Source organism: Megalobrama amblycephala, linkage group LG10 (assembly GCF_018812025.1).
Source record: "Megalobrama amblycephala isolate DHTTF-2021 linkage group LG10, ASM1881202v1, whole genome shotgun sequence".
In the NCBI taxonomy this organism is placed as follows: Eukaryota; Metazoa; Chordata; class Actinopteri; order Cypriniformes; family Xenocyprididae; genus Megalobrama; species Megalobrama amblycephala.
The window spans coordinates 11,020,067-11,039,812 of NC_063053.1; the positions used below are offsets into that span (position 1 = coordinate 11,020,067).

Genomic DNA, 19,746 nt, shown 5'->3' on the forward strand with positions numbered 1-19,746 from the left:
TTCCACTTCCGCATTCTTCATAACACTTACACTGAATGTCCTACGCCTTCCGAAACTGGCGCCGCGTTCGTTCCGTAAGTAGAATAGGGAAGGCTTGGGAACATACAGCGTAAGCGTTATGAAGAATGCGGAGGCGGAAAGTACGTTCAAGGCGATATTTTGTTTATAAAGCATAAACGGTTGTATTTTATTTCGAAAATGACCGATCGATTCACTAGATAAGACCCTTATTACTCATCTGGTATCATTTAAAGCCCTTGAAGCTGCACTGAAACTGTAATATGGACCTTCAATCTGTTGGTAGCCATTGAAATCCACTGTAAGGAGAATAATCCTGGAATGTTTTCCTCAAAAACCTTCATTTCTTTTCGACTGACGAAAGAAAGACATGAACATCTTGGATGACATGGGGGTGAGTAAATTTATCAGGAAAAGTGTATTTAAAAGTGGACTAATCCTTTAACACGTTCATAAAAGACAGGTGACTAAGGTTTATTTTTACAACACTAACAGCTAATTTGTCTACTGCACAAAGTCTTCTCTATCTTTACAAGAGAGAAAATGCATTGAGCAGAAAATCCAGTGTATGTCTTACAAAACTGCAGGAGTTTTAAGCTAATTCTCACTAAAGAGGGGATTTGAGCTGCTCTCGCGTGCAAACCTGCATGCCGATGCCCTGCAGTCAGAATGCAGTTTAAAGCCTTTTTAGAGCAGCCTCACTTAAACTAAAGATTAGGCTTAAATGCAATTGGGTGTCTCATAAGGGTTTAGAGGCAGTGTTATGAGAAGTAATGCTGAGAGCACTCGCTGTGTGCGCGTGGATGGGCTTGTATCTTTTGGAGGAAATGAGAGAGATAGATGAGAAGCATATTGTTTCATTCAGGCAGCAGTTAGTGGGAATTTATTGTTGGCAGATTGTGTGCGTGTGGATATGAATGTAGTGTTGATGTTTGTGTTCACACATACAGAGTGTGTACGCAATAACGGCCGATTAATCTGGCTATTTTGAGACAGTAACTGCGCCCGACTGACCAATTACTAGAAGTGGTTACTCTTTTCCAAAACCTCTGACAGCCTTGTCAACGGATAATTGATCATATTAGTCGTAAGGGATTGTGAATACATTATAAATATTCTATACTTCTCTCAGCCCTACTGCATACTAAATAGGCTTTGGCAGCTCTCAATGCTTCTGTACTTTTGTTTGACTTCTTTGACCTCCTTTTTTTGGCACAGCAATCTAAACGACCTGAAAAAAGTCAAACCACTCCAAATATACCTTTATTTTCCTCTCTCACTTCTAAAAAAAAAGTTAGCACAAGACAGGACACTAATTAAGAAGTGGAAAGAAAAAGAGAGCAAGGGGAGAGTGAGTGGTGGCATGATATGTTCAGAGTGCTAGAATAGCATACTACTTTTACTATTTCTGCAGATTAAAATACGTTTACAATGCAAAGTGCGCTCAACCCGACATTCCACTTCCAGTGTAACAAACGAAACGCAAACTACAGCAGTTGATTTTTAACATCTCTTTCATGAATTATGTTCAGAATAACATATTACCATAATACTCAAACTAATGTATGTGTATTGCGTGCATTATGCCAAAGTTCTGCACGCACTGTAAACCCAGATGACAGACTAAAATGGCTAAAATGTGCCAGTACTGTATCCCACAATGCAATGCACTCTTGATCTCCTTTAACCAATGTTGCGAAATAAGAAAATGTGGTAGAAAATGTGCTTAAAAAGAAATATTTGGAGTTCAGTACAAGTCAAGCTCAATCAACAGCATTTGTGGAATTTAGTGATTAACACAAAAACTACTTCCAAAAAACACAAATCTGGGTTACAGTGAGGCACTTACAGTGGAAGTGAATGGGGACAATCTGTAAACATTACAGCACTCACCGTTTCTCAATACGAAAAAGAAGTAAACAATTTGTGTTATTTTACAAAAACAATTTTACAACTTTGTTGCCATGACAACAGAAGAGTTTTAACCTACAAACAGATGCAAAAGCTTTTATAAAATTCTTCACATTCCTGCTTTTAAATCCTCCTAACCTTTTTTGCTCTTTCTCTTGCTGTTGACTGTATTAAACGTGTATTGATCCCGGAATATTCCTTTTAACGGTCATATCACAATGGCAAAAATCTTATTGCTACAAAAAAGTTGACAGGTTTGACAAAGTCATTATTATTATTATTATTATGTGGAAGTTAGATGAAAGAATGAACTTTGAGCAGATATATGCCTTTAAATCTGCTATGCCTGAACAATATAGCAATGACTTATTTAGTACCACAATGATTTTTGTCCAATCAAATGTGCTCTATAATGAGAATGACCCTCCAAAACATACAAAAGACTAGCAAGTAGGAAATAATGTTTCGTGGTCATAACTAAAACTTTCTATTCATAGTCTCCACTAAATTAATAAGCAGCACATTTCCGACATTGATGATAAGAACTGTTTTTTGAGCAGCAAATCAGCATATTAGAATGATTTCTGGAGGACCATGTGACACTGAAGACTGGAATAATGATGCTGAAATTTAACATTACCATCACAGGAACAAATTACATTTTAAAATATAAAATACAAAAGCGTTATTTAAAGTTGTAATAATATTCCACAATATTAATGTTTTTACTGTATTTATGATAAAAATGCAGTCTTGGTCAGCATAAGAGACTTTTTTCATTAAAAAATCATTAAAAAAATCTTACTGTTTTTTTTAATTATAGTCTATATGTAAATCTTAACTCTTGTGGATCTCTAGTTTACTACTATGTGCCACAAACAAATCTCCAAGATCTGATGCCACTAACCTGACCAACTTTGGCAAATCAAGTGACTAGTTCTTCCTCAAAAGCACTCACTGCATCAACTCTTTTCATCATCTTTTTTAACACAGCTTTGCTCCTGGAAAGTGTGTAAAGCAGTCAGTCAGATGAAAATGTCCTACTGCTTTAGCCATTTTTAAGTGTAATCTGCATCAAACGGTCAGCGAAGGGACTATGTCCTGTTTGAGGCTGAGACTATAGTATTAACTAGTGGAAACATACGACAAACAGGTGGAAAGAGGCAGAGCGTGACATGCACTGATTCATAATCCTCAGCCAAAATGATTACCGCAGTAGACCAGACTTGTGTACATTTCCTCCTCATTCCTATCTCTTGTGTAAAGGTTTTTATCTTGTGCAGATCTCTCTGGTTCAGTTAATGATCAGAGAGTTTACTGGGATTTAAACTGCTGAGCTGCTGCTTTATCATGGACAGTTTCTCAGAAGACACGGTCTGTGTCGTGTTGCATCTCTTGAGACCAAAGCAGGTGCAGAAGCGTGTCTCACACAAACACACACACGGCCACAAGCTTGGCAGGCAGGCATTCATTTTCTCTCGTTCATCAAGCACAAATCACAGCAAACAATGCCTAATCAATGATCAGGCCTTATTGACAAACGTCTGCAAGAAGACATGAGTGAGCGAAGAGCGCAAATAGAACAAACAGGAGGAGAAAAGAGAGAAACAATCATTCACCATGAAAATCAGGCACACCTGCGTTCTCCTCTGAGGACAAACACACATGTGTACTTTGCAAGGTCGTCGCTAATAGGGTGAGAGATGGGAATGGTTCTAGGGGTCCACTGGGGACCCCACAAATTTTCCAGTAGGATTCAGTGTAGTAATTCAATGTATTTTTTTACACCACAATGAAAAATATCTAATTCACATTCCATCTTCTATGAGATGCAAGCACTTTTAAAGGAATAGTGCACCAAAAATTTAACTTATGCCATTATTTATTCACCCTCATAAAAATATTATATAATTTTTAAAAGAAATTAATACTTTTATTCTGCAAGGATCCATTAACAGGATCGAAAGTGACAGTAAAGACATTTGTAATGTTACAAAAGATTTCTGTTTCAAATAAATGCTGTTCTTTTGAACTTTTTATTCATCACAGAATCCTGAAAAGAAATGTTTCTTAAGCAGCAATTCAGCATATTAGAATGATTTCTGAAGGATCATGTGACACTGAAGACTGGAGTAATGATGCTAAAAATTCAGCTTTGCATCATAGGAATAAACTACATTTTAAAATATAAATAGCTATTTTAAATTGTAATATTTCACAATATTACTGATTTTACTGCAATTGATCAAATAAATGTAGCCTTGAAGAACATAAAAGACTTTCTTTTTTTTTAAATCTTACCGACCCCAAACTTTTAAATGGTAATTTACATACATAATTACCTACACACAAATATACAGATAATAAACTAGGTGAACATAAACAAATAAAATAGAGAGTTGTGTTACATAAAAAAATAAATAAATAAATAAACATTTTCAGCAAGAAAAATAGGTTGGATAGAACTTCAACATCAATGGATCATGAAAAGTGGGTACTACATACAAGAGTTTATCAATTTAGAAAACTACTCCACTCCTTAAAGGGGTGATGAACTGAGAAATTAAATTTTCCTTGAGCTTTGACATATAAGAGGTCATCTTACTATAAGAATATCCTGTAAGTTTCAGGCTACACGTGGTACAAACAGCCTACGCCGTAGCTACGGCGTACACTCGACGCAGAAGTCTAAATCAGCCTTTAGTCCAATAAAAGCTTTTATTGACACCAGACCCAGCAAACGACAGGTTTTTCAAAGTTCTATGGCGTCAAAGGGCAGCAAGCACCGCCTCCGCAGAAGAAGATCAATGCCTACTTCATCACTGCCTGTTTAGCAGTGGCACTTCTGGCACCTGAAATTTAAGCAGCCTTGGTGACATCTGTCAAAAGTAAACAAGCTGTGGCAGATAATACACTTTGATGAAAGATTGAAACTATGTTTTTGCAATAAATATTACTTTTGAATCAAGCACAATAAGATCAACAATGTGTGAGAAAGGGTCAATAGGGTCAAAATAGGGATTTAAGTTTTAATTGGAAACTGCACCATGACTGAACAACATGCTCTGAAACATGCACGCTGAACGCTGTCATTTTCTATCAAGACTTAGCAGAACCTGACCGTCACATTGGTGCCTTGATACCCAGAACCACAATGAATACATATCTCCTATATCTTGACAAAAATAGACATAAGCTGATTTAATTTTTCATTTTTGGTCCTGAGGATATATGAGTCACAACATGGAGAGCATCTAATCATACTTTTGTGACAGCACTGTGTCTGTGTCTGTGTGTGTGTGTGTGGGTGTGGGTACTCAAAAGCTGAGTGAGGGTGACATGGTCTGTCCTGTATCGAAAGCCATAAGGGTCAGAATTTGTTTGTATTGTATCGCCATTTTAAGCTTTGAAACGGCATTCTCTAAACAATGTGCGAAGCTAAAATAACGCCATCAGGTTAAGTTAGCGTCAGGTGTCGGCTGGCGTTAAGTTAACAAGCCAGGAAACATGCAAATAAATTTGCTTATCTACATAGCACTTACCCCAGTGCGGTTGAGGAATCTACGGCAAGTCAAAGAAATATTTGTCCATACAGAGCCATAATTAGAGTCATAATTGACCCTTCGCCAGGAGTTTGATTGACAGGCAATCTAACCAATCATCATCCGCCATTTTGTCCGACAAAGCAGTCAGGGGAGTTAACAAATTAACGTAGGTGGACTTGAACTTGAAAAATGGTGTGTACTGACATCTTTCCGTGATTGAAACAACATTCCTTCTAATGTTCATTTATGTTTATTTGATGCTATAAATGAACTAGTAGGAAGAGATGATTGGTTCACGAGCCGCTTGAACTGAGGTGCTACAGCGATCTGTCACGACATGTTAAAGAGCCACAAAATGGTATTTATTGTTTAAATTTCATTAAAAATGACAAAATTTGAAATTTGAGACTTTGTTTCATATCAAAAGTAACCTGCTCTGTCTTGTCTGTCGACACGTTGTTATTGTCCTCTTTGCTCAGCGATGTATTTTTCACTGTGTGAGAACATGATGTGTGGCAGCATGTCTTGTCGGACGCAGCAACGGTAACTAAAGGGGGCGGGTCTTTGCGAACGGTAAATTACAGCTTTTTCTTCCTTGCCACTGCATCACTCATCTTATTTTGGTCTTAGACTTATACTGATGCCTATCAGCTACAAATATGTAGGCCTATAAAGTACTTAGACAAAAGAAAAACACATTTAAATATTATTTTTTATATGATCTATAAAATGGTAGTTTAATGTAAAACTGTAAAAAAAAGTTCCTCCTTCAAATCGTTGGTGCTTTTGGCCAAATGCCAATTGAATGATCTGACTTACCGTAGATTGCTCAACCGCATTAGGGGAAGTGCTATGCAGATGAGCAAATTAATTTGCATATTTCCTGGCATCTGCATTTGCCTTCACTGCTCATGGAACACTTCGTCACCTTGGAATTATAAGGTTCTATCTGACATTTTTGTCAAAATTGAATTATTCACATATTCTTCTGACAAATCATTTACATTATGTGTTTGTTTTTTTTAAGTTGTGTAAATTTGGGGACTTTTTTTAGAAAACAAAAAGGGTCTATCCATAAAGGAGTATGGAATGCAAAAACTTTGAAGCTCAATATCTCAAAACTGTTCAGAATGCAGATACAACCTTATAATTCCAAGGTGGCGACTTGTTGAGCTCTGATCAGATGTGTATTCATCAGTGTATAAGAGGGAAATGAGAGTCATAGATGAGTAAGGAAACACATACACTACTGAAGTGGAGGGGTCACTCATAAAAAAAAAATTGTATGGATGGATACAGAATGCTTCAGTGTCCCATTACTTTATATAAAGCATTACAGGCAAATCCCATAACCCAACAGAAATGGTTATTTCTGTCCTTGTCATATTAAAATCTCTGACTTTTGATTTAATCTGACTTGGACTATCAATAAAAGTGATATGTTTTCATGAGATTCACCTATATAATAACTTCAACAGAAACAAATAACATGCATTTTAGTGTTCTCACACCACTACAACCTCTAATCAACACATGCACGCCCCACTTCTGCTGTGTAGTGATGCTTAAGCATTAATAATGCAGAACTGTTTGGAAGAGTTGCTGTTTATTTTGCTCAGAGAACGAGAAGCAACGAAAAAGAAATGAGTGAGCTGTACAGAGAAGTTTAGGTAAAGAATCATTGATCGAGGTGAGAAACATGTGAGCTGAAGGCAAGAACCATCTGAGGAAGAAGAACTGACAGACAACAACAAGAACAAACAGATTATAGATGAATGATGCTGCTCTGAAAGGCTGAGGGACACAAAGACAGGTAAGAGAAAAGGAGAAGCTGTGGGCCGACAACTCTTTCTTCCTGCAAGCAGGCAACATGTTTGATTCCAAAAAGTTACGCTGCCTCCGTCAGGCAAAGCAAGCAGCTTGTGTGAAGCGGTCCCTGTACATATGTCAGTCCTGTGGGTCGTCATTACCTCATCATGATCTCAGCATAGCCTCTATTGGCCGTGTGCAGGCCGTCAGGTGCTTGGAGCTACTAAAAGCATGTGATCACTTCATAAACACGCCAGGGGGTCAAGGTTTGGCTGAGTATCTTTGGCAGTTAGTACCTGCTGGTAGAGACCGCAACTACATGGGGCCAAAATAAAAAAATTCAAAACTTGCTGTGCATTCTGACTAAATAACATAAAAACAACAAATAAATTGCAAAAGAATTAAGGAATTATTTTTCACAAAACTAGAATGAAACTAGCATGAAAAGCAAGCAAAGACGGCAGCAACAGGTTACATTCATCTGCCGTTTCTTACACCAGCTGAGCAACTGGCTTGGAGATGAACAGCAATGCTAACAGATAGTATTCTTCAGGTATATCAACAAGATTTACAAGGAGAGTAATGTTGGTTAAATGTGCCTCATGATGTCAGAACTGGTTATAAGCAGCTAGGATGGATACTGTGGCAAACATGGTGGGGAACGTATGTTATGCTAATAGAGCTGTAAGGTCAAGTTAATCAAGTCAAGTAAAAATTACATGAAAATTACATGAGACGAATGCACCGCTGCTACTTAGTTTACTGAAAATTTAAATCTAATCACTCAGGATTTTATCTCGAGTCCCCGTGAAGACTCTTACCTTTTGACGACCTAAACATTTAATCTTATAATACATTTTTTCTATTAATGTATTTAATCTGCCCTGGCAATGTAAAAACAGCCATTTCAGAAATATGCGCATAAAATAAAATACAATTAAGATACACTGCTGTTCATAAGTTTAGGATCTGTAAGATATTTGAATGTTTTTTAAAATAAGTCTCTTATGCTCACCAGTGCATTTATTTGATCAGAAATGCAGAAATCAAGTTAAAATAGTTATTTTAAAAGAGCCTATATGTGAGCATATCATGTATACATGCAAATGATCAAACGGTGACCACATTTATGGTACTAGTAGTAATATGTATTATATTTAGCTAGCTAGTGTTATGTTGTAATTCTTAATATTTAAAACAACACAATAAATTCATTAAACATCTTACATTTGGGTATTTAATACAGGTTGGAGGTTATCCTAACTTTATGAAGTTAATGATTTTTAAGAACATTCTTTTCAGGAATATAAATATTTCTTAAATTTGATCTTAAAGGGTTAGTTCACCCAAAAATGAAAATTATGTCATTAATGACTCGCCCTCATGTCATTCCAAACCCGTAAGACCCGGATGAACAACAGACCCGGAAGAGAATACAATGCTGAATAAAGTTGTAGTTTTTGTTATTTTTGGACCAAAATGTATTTTAGATGCTTCAAAAACTTCTAACTAACCCACTGATGTCACATGGACTACTTTGATGATGTTTTTATTACCTTTCTGGACATGGACAGTATACTGCACATGCATTTTCAATGGATGGAAAGAAAGCTCTCGGACTAAATCTAAAATATCTGAAACTGTCATTAATGACATAATTTTCATTTTCGGGTGAACTAACCCTTTAAGAACAATCTTAAGAAAAAAAGTTAAGATTCTTAAAAAGGTTTTTGGGAATACAAAATATTCTCATCTTTTTTCTTAAGTTAGAAAATAAGAAGAAATTGGCAGTTAAGAAGAATTTTATTCTTAAGAATGTTTCATGAATCCGGCTTCAAGAGATAATGGATGACAGACTGAATGGAAAGGCAATGACAGACTCCAGTTTCTCTTTCTGGAGATTTCTGATAAACAGGGATTACAGGACAGACAGCAGCCACATCCATCTCAAACCTGTTTTCCTGTCTACACACCAACTACAGGGTAAAGCAAAGGTGGAGATCCATTCCTGCTCTATACTAGATTCTCTGAACCAAACTGCCATTTAATATATCTAATTAACTTTGACAGACGTAATATATAGACATGATGCCCATGGCCAGGTGAATGTTATTACACCAGTCTTACATACAACGCTCTCTGTCTATACTCCTGTCTCTTTTCATGACCTTTTCACCAAATCACTTCCCGAACAAATACCTGCCAGTTTCTCACTGCCTGAAACTGCCTTTTCCCCCAACCACAAAAAAAAAAAAGACTTTCACACCTCAAACACATGTACGAGATGAATGAGAGGATTTGTGTTGTATTATTGAACACAAGAGCTGGTGTGGAAGAGAGGCCTTGGTTACTAACAACTAACAGAATTCAGTTTTTATATTGAATTATGCTGTACCAGAAAGAAAGAAAGAAAGAAAGAAAGAAAGAAAGAAAGAAAGAAAGAAAGAAAGAAAGAAAGAAAGAAAGAAAGTTTCACATTGACCACTGTTGACACTTTCAAATACTCGAATATTAGTGCTGGTCCCTAAATTAATAAATAAAATTAATAAATAATTAAAATACTAAAAAATACTTAATTTTAAAATAAAAATTATTTGAAATAACACAACAAAAATAAAATAACTAAAACTATGAAAAAAGAATCCGAATCCGAAATAGATAAATATTAAGTCTGCTTTTTAAAACAAAGAAAATGGAGGATGGTTTTTAAGTATGCAACAGCAGGAAACTCTGTATATACATGTAATGTGCACATGTCAAAAGATTAAATCTGATTTGAAGCTTGTGACATAAAAACACGCACGTCAACCTGATTACTTTATTTAGCATTCATGTAAACACTTGTTTCAGATTCATGAAATAAAGTATGGAAAATATGGAAACAAAAGGTGTCCATGTAACTGTAACTACTGTACTTTTAGCCTGACACTTGTATATTATGCAAACTTAAAGCACTAATATGAATATTTAAGATACTCATTTGCACCCTTTAGGAGAGATAAGGCACAAAGTTGTCCCTTTGAGGTACTGCCCCTGTCAAAAGCTGTTACACCCCTAAAGTTACAATTTTTGCAATTTTTTCTCACAGTGCAGAATGATATGAAATGCCCTTAGTCTTTTTGGATAGTCTTTGATGGTATTTTCCCCCCTGCCCAGATTCTCATGCATTAGTCAACGCGCGCCAACTGTTCACTCGCACAAACTCTTTGTCATGTCCGCCTGTGGACACGCACACATCACCTTCTGTCCATTCACACTGCACACATTAACCCACACGTATGTGTGTCTAAGTTGCCATTCTCTGCTGACCTATATCCAGATATAAAGCAGATAAAAATACGCTCCGAGTTGCTTTCAGTGTCATAAAATTCGACTTCAGGGCGGATCTCCATCGATCCCCTTTCCCTGACACATACATGCCGTCGGCTGCTAGAGCTAAAATAAAACTGTAGTTGCCAAAGGGTAAACATACTAACCCACAGGTTAATAGAATTTTAGCAGAGTGACAAACACACACACATCAAAACCTATACAGTGAATAAGCAAAACCAGAGACGGTGACAGAGGCAGAGAACTGTAGAGAAACACAGTACAGATGGAAAGAGGAAGATGAAAAGAGTGACAAAGCAGAGAAATGGGAGACGGTGCATGACAGGCCATGGGAAAAAAAACAGAGCGAGAGAGATAGTCTGATGAGATAGTAATGAAATCATTAAACCGTGTGAGAAACAGACCAGATTCAATGAGAAGAATAACTATAAGGAGGGACATAAGCACATTTTTATGCAGGATAGAGAGAGATACAAGATAAAGGGTGATTCTTCTGAGAGTTGTAAAGAAGAAACTTTCAATAGAGTGTTCAGGTTCATATTTCATCTCAGAAATCTTTTTCCTTTGTTTTCAGACCACCAAAGCCAACATGAAATGTTGTTCACAATCATAATCTGTTGTGTCAGGTCAAGCCACCTTTATTTATATAGCTCTTTTTACAATGCAGATTGTGTCAAAGCAGCTTTACAGTGATAGCAGGAACATAATTTGGCTGTCATTGTCCAGCTTAAGTAAGTTCAGTATTGATTCATTCAGTTGTAAAATCATTAGTTATTAATTTAGTTAATTTATCTATACAGCAGCTCTGGGGAAAACAGTGATGCCATCGTCCGGTTCAGTTCAGTTTGCATACAATGGTGTCAATGCAGGCAGATCAAAAACATTGTTGAATATCAAATGTCCCCAACTAAGCAAGTCAGACAGCAGCAAGAAACCCAAACTCCATCAGGTGACAAAAAAACCTTGGGAGAAACCAGGCTCAGTCAGGGGGCCAGATTCAGGCAGTGTGTTATGGGTCAAAAGTCAGATTTGGATCAGAATACTTAATCCAAAATTGTTTCCAAATCAAACAGAATTCAGAATTCAATGGGGAATAAAGGTGGGGCAGGACTTTCTTTTCGGCTGAAAATGTAAGTTGTTAAAGGCAGGATTTTTTTTTTTTTGCACAGATTATTTGTGAGCCATAAGACCCAAAACATTATTTTAGAAATTATATAGTGTCATTATTCAAGCTTTTTTCAGTATTTTTTGCTGAGAATTTAAAAAAAAAAAAAGTTTGTATTACTGTAAATTTTTTTGGTAATAGAGTAGAAAATGACACTTTTCTATTATTTTAATTTAATGAGAATTGAATCATCATAGCCTTATAGAGGGTATGCACTGACGTCACTTTCCTGCCGGAACACGCTTCTTCAGCTGGACTGAGCGGTAAAAGAACCTGCTGCATGACTGAATTTAATAGGGATAGAAAAGAAACCTAATCCATGGATATTGACATGCAGCCAGGAATCGTGTTTCCTGACATTTATATGTGCCTGATTTTGACGCCGGTTAAATAAATAAAGCAAATCTATAGGTATGTCTAACAATGGGTGATCACTTATTTTAATGTTATATATACTGTCATATGGTCCAGCCCTAAAACTTGTGTAGTTTTTGTCAGCGTTTATTTAAAAACACCCAATTATGCAGAATATAAGATCGTAAATATTTAATTGATGAGTTGTCAACACAATATATGATTTTACCTCAAAATCCAACATTTTGGCACAAAAAAATAACAGCAAATCCATGTTTTCTCTGCCTGGAGTCCAGTTGTTATGTGAATTGCAGCGATCTATTTGCTTCTTTTTTTTCTGTAGCTTTCCATAAAAATATACCTCAGATTTTGTGTCAAAGTTGTTTGTACATTCAATCGCAAAGCTCTTTCTCATTTTGGATGTATTTTGTGTGTTTTTTGCAGCATTCACGCTGAAAACCAATGCAGCTACTCAGTGGGCGTAACCGCAGTCATAACGGCCATCAGTGACATCACATTAATTATGTAATAATTAAGCATTTTCGTTCGTTCCGTAAGTTGAATAGGGAAGGCGTAGGACATACAGCGTAAGCTTTTTGAAGAATACGAAAGTGCGGTTTTAACAGAACCACTTGGAAGGTGATCATTTGTTTATATAAAGCATATACATTTACATTTTTTTTCAAAAATGACAGATTGTTTCGCTAGATAAGACCCTTATTCCTCCTCTGGTATCGTTTAAAGCCCTTTGAAGCTGCACTGAAACTGGAAATTTGACTTTCAACCATTTGGAGGCCATTGAAGTCCACTATAAGGAGAATAATCCTGGAACGTTTTCATCAAAAACCTTAATTTCTTTTCAGCTGAAGAAAGAAGGACATGGACATCTTGGATGACATTGGGTTGAGTAAATTATCAGGAAATTTTTATTTGAAAGTGAACTAATCCTTTAATGTTACAAGGAACAAATGTCACAAATTATCTTAATAATAATAAATATTATTTTAAAGTCAAATAAAATAAAACAAAAAACTAAAAGAAGAGACCAAGATGACCTAGACATTTTTTGTGAGATTAATCCAGTATATGTAAAACATCTTAACATGGATTAAAGTCACGATCAGAGAGAGTTAACAGCCCCCATAGCAGAGAGATAAAGTGGGAAGAGGAGTGAGAGTAAAGTCTCTCTCACTCTGGGGCTTTGCCGCCCTTAATTAACTGAGCTGGCATTCTCTCTCGCACCGTAAAGGCGGTTCTTACTCCGCTCCCAGCTAGGAGGCCTTCACAACAAAATTAAACTTGCCGCACTCACATGACTAAAAGTAATAAAGACTAAAAAGGTCAGTCAACATTGTCTTACAGTGATTGGGGTAGAAATGTGTGGCATGACATTAATTTTAAAAGTCAGGTAAGACGGTGTGTGCGTGATGAGATAAGAAGATAAGACAGTGTGTGAGAAAAAGACATTATCAGGTTTCATCCAGCCACAGACTTTTAGAGGACTTAAAGGGTTAGTTCACCCAAAAATGAAAATTCTGTCATTAATTACTCACTACACGCTCCGAACCACTGATTCGAAAGATTCGAAGATTCCTTAAGCTTCAAAGCTTCATGAAGCAGTGTTTTGAAATCGCCCATCACTAGATATTGTTGAATAAAGTCGTTATTTTTATTTTTTTATTTATTTTTTGGCGCACAAAAAGTATTCTCATCACTTCATGACATTAAGGTTGAACCACTGTAGTCACATGAACTGTTTTAAATACGTCTTTAGTTGCTTTCTGGGCATTGAAAGTGTTAATTATCTTGCTGTCAATGGAGGTTTCAATGAGCAATCGGATTTTATCAAAAATTTCTTAATTTGTGTTCCGAAGATGAATGAAGGTCTTACGGATGTTAAACGACATGAGAGTGAGTAATTAATGACAGAATTTTCATTTTTGGGTGAACTAACCATTTAATGAATATTCTGGGATGAATATAATAAATTCAACTCTTCCCAAAGTTTACTAAAAAAAAAAAATTCTCATAGTAGAGTAGCAGAGAGCAATCTATGAAAGCAAAGGCAAATATCACAAGTATTTATGCAACTAAAACACTGCTGCTTTTACGCAAAGCTGGTGTAATACAATGCAGATAACTGAATTCCACTAAAACGCAATGTCTCCGTCCATTTTTAGTGTAGTAAAGACATGTTGCCACAAATATGATTAAGATAGAGTGAATCCTTACAGTTCACCAGCAGTGTAATTCACATAACCAGCTTTTAATTCCTCAAACAACAAATAAAAAACCAAATAACCTCTTTTTTGCATGGCATAATGTTCTATCTAGAGGCTCTAAATGTTTCCTCGATATGACAAACCAAGACAAGTGTTTCTCTCTCACCACACATTTAATTGAGCTCTTTAAGTCCTTTCACAAAATGACAGTAAGTGCAGTAAATGTGGAGGGTACACCAATATAAAAAGATTAATTATGCAAAGAAGAAATCATTTTTGGCAAGCACCGAGGTGAATGAGTGTCATCCCAGAGAGAAATTACTGCAAATGCAACCTTGCAGCAAAATAAATGGAGAAAATTCATGAACCACGATAGTCTACAATTATCACAATCATGTGAAGTAATAATCACTTTGATGAATCTTTTTAAAGGTTTCTGCATTCTTGTTATAATCATGAAGTATTTATCCTACTCGATAATGATCTAATTAGACAGTCGTTGAGTTTGTGTTCATAGCTTGATATCGCTCTGCAAATCTGCCATTCTTGGTGGCGATGACCTACCACTAGTTTAGTCTGTCATCTTTAAAATTACAACAGGCATAGCACATCTTATCAGGCAGTGCTGGGATGCAATAAATGTGCTGAAAACATGGGTAGCACAATCTTGTCATGCATGCTTGTCAGAATGCCTATATGTTGTGAGGCGAGACCACCAATCCTAACCTTAACCTTAAAAGTTGCATTTTCTCAGTAAAGTCCTTACCGTAAACTCCTTGCGTTTGCACGTACCGGTGGAGTACTGAAAATAATAAAATCCAGAAAAGCTCCATCTTCAGGTGCGATCCCTCATTACCTGCGGGGAAAACCACAAAAGTTCACAATCACTGCACAGGACACCACAGCACGAGCTCAGCATTAAAATGAGTGTTCCTGCAGCCAGAATCATGCCATCATCATCATCATCAGAGATTAAAGTAGCCTAACAAAATATTATTCACCAGTTGAAGTATTTTTATCCCTGCATTGTTCCAGTGCATGCATGCATGGGGGTTAAGAAGAGACAATTCATTTGCCAAACCTTGGATTATCTGCAGATTACAGAATCTGTGCTATTGTTTGATGGGATTGAATGCAGCAATCATGGGTTATTTTTGAAATTGGTGGGCGGTTAAGGACGATCAAATACATGACTTATTAAACCTGGCCGGAATTCAATATCACATTGGTCAGAACAAGAAAGATGTGCACAAGCATCCAAATGCATGTATTTACACTGAACTTTCTGCTGGAAAGCCAGGCTTTGTTTTGGCACATGATAGCTGGTTCTTCAGCCATCTTGTACCAGCAGTAAACCAGCTACCAGCAGGTCATAGCCAGTCAGCTATTGACCAGCGTGCAACAGCTAATGGCTATTTTTAAAAGGATTTTACAACAGAGGGCTGGGAATTGTTGTTAGAAGTAAAATTCTCGACTGGTTTTGACTGTATTTGTTTCATTTGAACATCGAATAATGCATTTAATAACTAATAACACAGCAACAGTAGGCTACTCAGCACGTTCCTAATAGAGTCACCAACAGAACACTGACCAAAGTAAATACTTCATTATTAAGCACTTTTTTTAAACGTACATAACATTTAATTTAACAAAATTTAACTAAAATTCTTCAAAGACATCCTTTAAAAATGTCATCAAATACACTATAGTACTACACTATACACAAGTTTAGCAAGTACGCTACAACTTAAGTACGCATAAACGACTATCATCTGTAGTAAAACATCTTAAAGATATTTTAAACAAATCACAAACGTTTTCTGTGATATATTTGCCACGTGTACCTCTAAAAAGGCGATTTCAGTAGGGCTACTACTGATTTGTCCATCTACAGCCCAATACTTAGGCTATCCTAAAGTCCTCGAGCAGCGTAGTGTTGCTATAGTAACCCCCTCAGGCGAGCGCGACGACGCTTCGCGAGCGTCTACTAACTTGTAAGTCTTACTTTTGTGGTTATTAAAATGATTTTAAAACAATGTTCTTCGGTGCTTTTAAGACCTCCAACCATTTTTCTTACTTTTTTGAAGGGTTCAATTCTTCAAATCCCCATTTGTCGCATCTTTTCCGGTACGATTAAAGCTGAGGTAAGTGTAGCTACTTGAAATCGCTTTGGAATAAAGCAGCTTAATGACAGATTAATACAATTATTAAAGTTACAGCACAAGACAACTGTGAGAATGTCATGGCAGAATTTCTGCACAGTCTGAAGTTAATTAAATTCATGAACAGTCGGTCACAGCTCATTTGAAGAACAGGTTTCGTTACATTTATCAGCGCGCAGGGTTAAAATCACACACGCATTAGTAAGAAAAGTTCTCTCGTGTCTGCTTCTAGAAGTACGCGCTATAAAAAGTGAGAATGTGCAGACGTTCATTGGTGTAACTTACGTAGTCGGGTTATTTGAATTTGAATAAACTATGTTAATTTAGATGTCACCACATAAAGCGCGTTTTAGAATACCTCACAAAACATTTCTACAGTCTGTAGCCTATTGGGTGTGGACATTGAGCGTTCACGAGCACTCACATTTAGACTGTTTCAAGCACTCAAACCTCTTTTAAGAATAAGAGGTGCAGATATAAAATACCGGTTACCTTTCTCTGTGCGGGTTCAGCCTTTAGATCACTGCCTTCCGAAATAATTCCCTTAGAAAATAACGACTTTCAGCAGAGGACTGGAGTTCCAGGTGTTTAGTTTGTCGCGTGTTCAGCAGGAGCGCAACGATGTCTCTCCGTCCAGAAAATAAAGACAAAATTCCAACACATTCTTCCAGGCAACTTAAACTGACATGAAACTCTTCAAGCCATAGGACGCATCCACACATCCAAGGGCGTCTTCATGGAAAGCAGCAGTCCGATGCGATGCGATCTCTCAGAGTGACTGACTGAAACTCTTGTCCTGTGGTGTTCTCCTATCAGATGTGTGCTCATCGATGGCTCTCTCAAGAGTGAGGCGGATGGAGAGGTTGCGCGTATTTGCGCGTCAGTGTGGAGATGCGCGCACAGATCTCTCTGGGTGATGCGCGTCTGATATCTGAACAGGCTTCTGGAGAGTCTCTGCGTAAAGCTTGCCCAGCTTTGGTCTCGGTAATGAGTGGGTTTATCAGAAGGGACCGGGATCTAAACTGTATAAACTCTCGGCTTTTTCCAATAGTATTTTAGTGGATTCTCCAGCCAATTAAAGCTGCGCAGCTGCAAACGGAGGACTCGCCCCGGATCCCGGAGGACCAATTAAATAAGAAAGAGAGAGAAAAAAAAATCACAATGTCTCTGCCACCCTTCCTCTTTATTCCCCTCTCTCCTCCTCTCGCTTTCTACTCCATCTCCCCTTCCATCAGTTTCTCAGTGTTTGTCGTCACTGATGGTGCGGACACTTTGAACTGAAGCGCGCTGCTGCCGGTGACCGATAGGTGGCGTGTTTGAGCTAATTATAATTCCAGAGAGCGCTCGCCATCACCCTTGCCCTTATTCATGATGAAAAAACAAATTGTGCGTTAGGTCATGAATCGAAAATCTAAGTAATACAAAAATATATTATTTCAAGACATCGTATATGTGGTCAGTGTTGTATATAGGTTTTGTTTAGGGGTTCTCACTGAAATATGTCTAGATCACATTTCACTCCAGAATCAAACAGAAAAAATAAAATAAAATATTTATAAATATATTTTGCAGAGAAATTCATATTTTTGTATGCATTTTATGCTTAACTCCTATTATTTTTATTTAAATCATCATAAATTAAAGACAACAACATGGCCATAATTTATAAATACTTTACAATTACATCCATTTATTTATTTATTTATTTGCATTAAAGTAATGAGAATTTCAGGGTCAAAAATTCATAATTGTCATAAAACAAATTGTGTCACAGAGTGTAAAAAAATTGTTTTGGTCCTATAGATAAGCTTCTTGAAGTAAAATATAATTTCCTACATCTTACTTTTGATTTTTGGTGTGAAATATGACCTGATGCCTATTGCATAAACCGCTAAGACTATTTCTATTCTTACAAGTTAGCCATCCAGTTACATAAAAGTCTAATTTGATACTGAAAAGTAAGACTGATTACCCTTATTTAACTACTAGTTGGTCAGATTAGTTCTTAAGACACAATCTTAACATAATGGCTAAGTTTATGGAACCGGCCCCTGGTTCTCATGAGGATTCAGAAGATTCACCCTTGGACACATATGAAGTCTGATGCCATAATTTGAAGTCTTGATGCAATAATTTGTTGCTGTATTACAAAAAGTTTAAAGATATTACATGCTAATTTTTAGTATGAACCAGTGGGGCCTGGATATTTTAAAGCAACAGAGTTTTAGAGTAAAAAGAGTGCCAATATTTCTAATCAACTCACATTTCTGATCACATGCAGATCTCATGTAATATCAGATATAACTGTGAGGAAATGAACAGATAATTAAAATTGAGAATGTGTACACCACCTTCAGTATCGCAGCACGAACATTATCATCAAACACGACCTTGGAATAAATTGCACCACTGACTGAGCACTGTAAAACACATTTTGACAGGTAACCTAAAAATGCTTCAGGTAACATCTAAATTAACATTTACTCCAGTCAAAATATATTACTTAATAATAATGAAATAACCTGACTACATAAAATAACAGCAAATAAAATGATTATAGATAGAAAAAAGCATTAAAGGTGCCTGTAACAAGTTTTTTTTTGGAATACCATGCATAAAAATGTCCTAAGTGCTTGTCAGATATTACTGAAATAGGTGTTGTGAGATATCAAAACCATCTCTGTGACAGTAGAAAACAGCAAAAAAGTTTTTTTCTTTAAAATGTGCTCAAAAAAGAGTGACAGTAATAGTACTTTTTTAGCCCATCAGAAACAATCTGCCTGTCACACATTTTGCATGTTAGAGTTTCCTGAGCTGTCTTTGGAGGGCAGGGCAGGGCTTGTCACTTAGGAAAAAAATGGGAAAATACTGCATTTTCACTTTTTACAGTAAAGGATGCATCCAGAACCATAGAATTAATGAGATTCTCAAATCCACAGGGAAGATCTCCTGCCTGAGACAGAGAAAAATTAAACATTAGTTTGATGCACAGACAAGAGGCAGAAAATATGCTGAAATTAAAAAATCAGTTCCACGATGTACTGTAGAAGAAAACGGCAGCCTGTCTAAATCCTCTTCCTTTTCTTCGTCTCTGTCTTGCTTCCCGTTTTTGGGAGACAGCCAGGAGCCTTGGCAGGGATTGTGAAGAGAACATCATAGTTTAGTTCATCACAGTAAATGTGTGTGAGAGGCTGGCAGAGTCAGACTTGTGGCTGACATGCCCGCTGCGT

General features: G+C 36.7%; 1 protein-coding gene across 4 annotated transcripts in view; it reads right to left on the reverse strand.

The window, feature by feature from the left end:
• LOC125276727 (MAM domain-containing glycosylphosphatidylinositol anchor protein 1) overlaps positions 1-17,887 on the reverse strand; it is a 205,336-nt gene extending 187,449 nt beyond the window's left edge. For 2 of the 4 annotated variants that reach the window (XM_048204536.1, XM_048204535.1), the window contains exons 1-2: positions 17,009-17,886; positions 15,121-15,210 (exon numbers count right to left, since the gene is read on the reverse strand). In XM_048204536.1, coding sequence (XP_048060493.1) covers positions 15,121-15,187 — 67 coding nt within the window. In that variant the 5' untranslated portion in view covers positions 15,188-15,210; positions 17,009-17,886. Of the gene's footprint in view, positions 1-15,120; positions 15,211-16,198; positions 16,281-17,008 lie in introns of those variants that run through there. The other 2 variants (XM_048204533.1, XM_048204534.1) reach the window with 2 other exon arrangements.
• Positions 17,888-19,746: the final 1,859 nt, after the last annotated feature.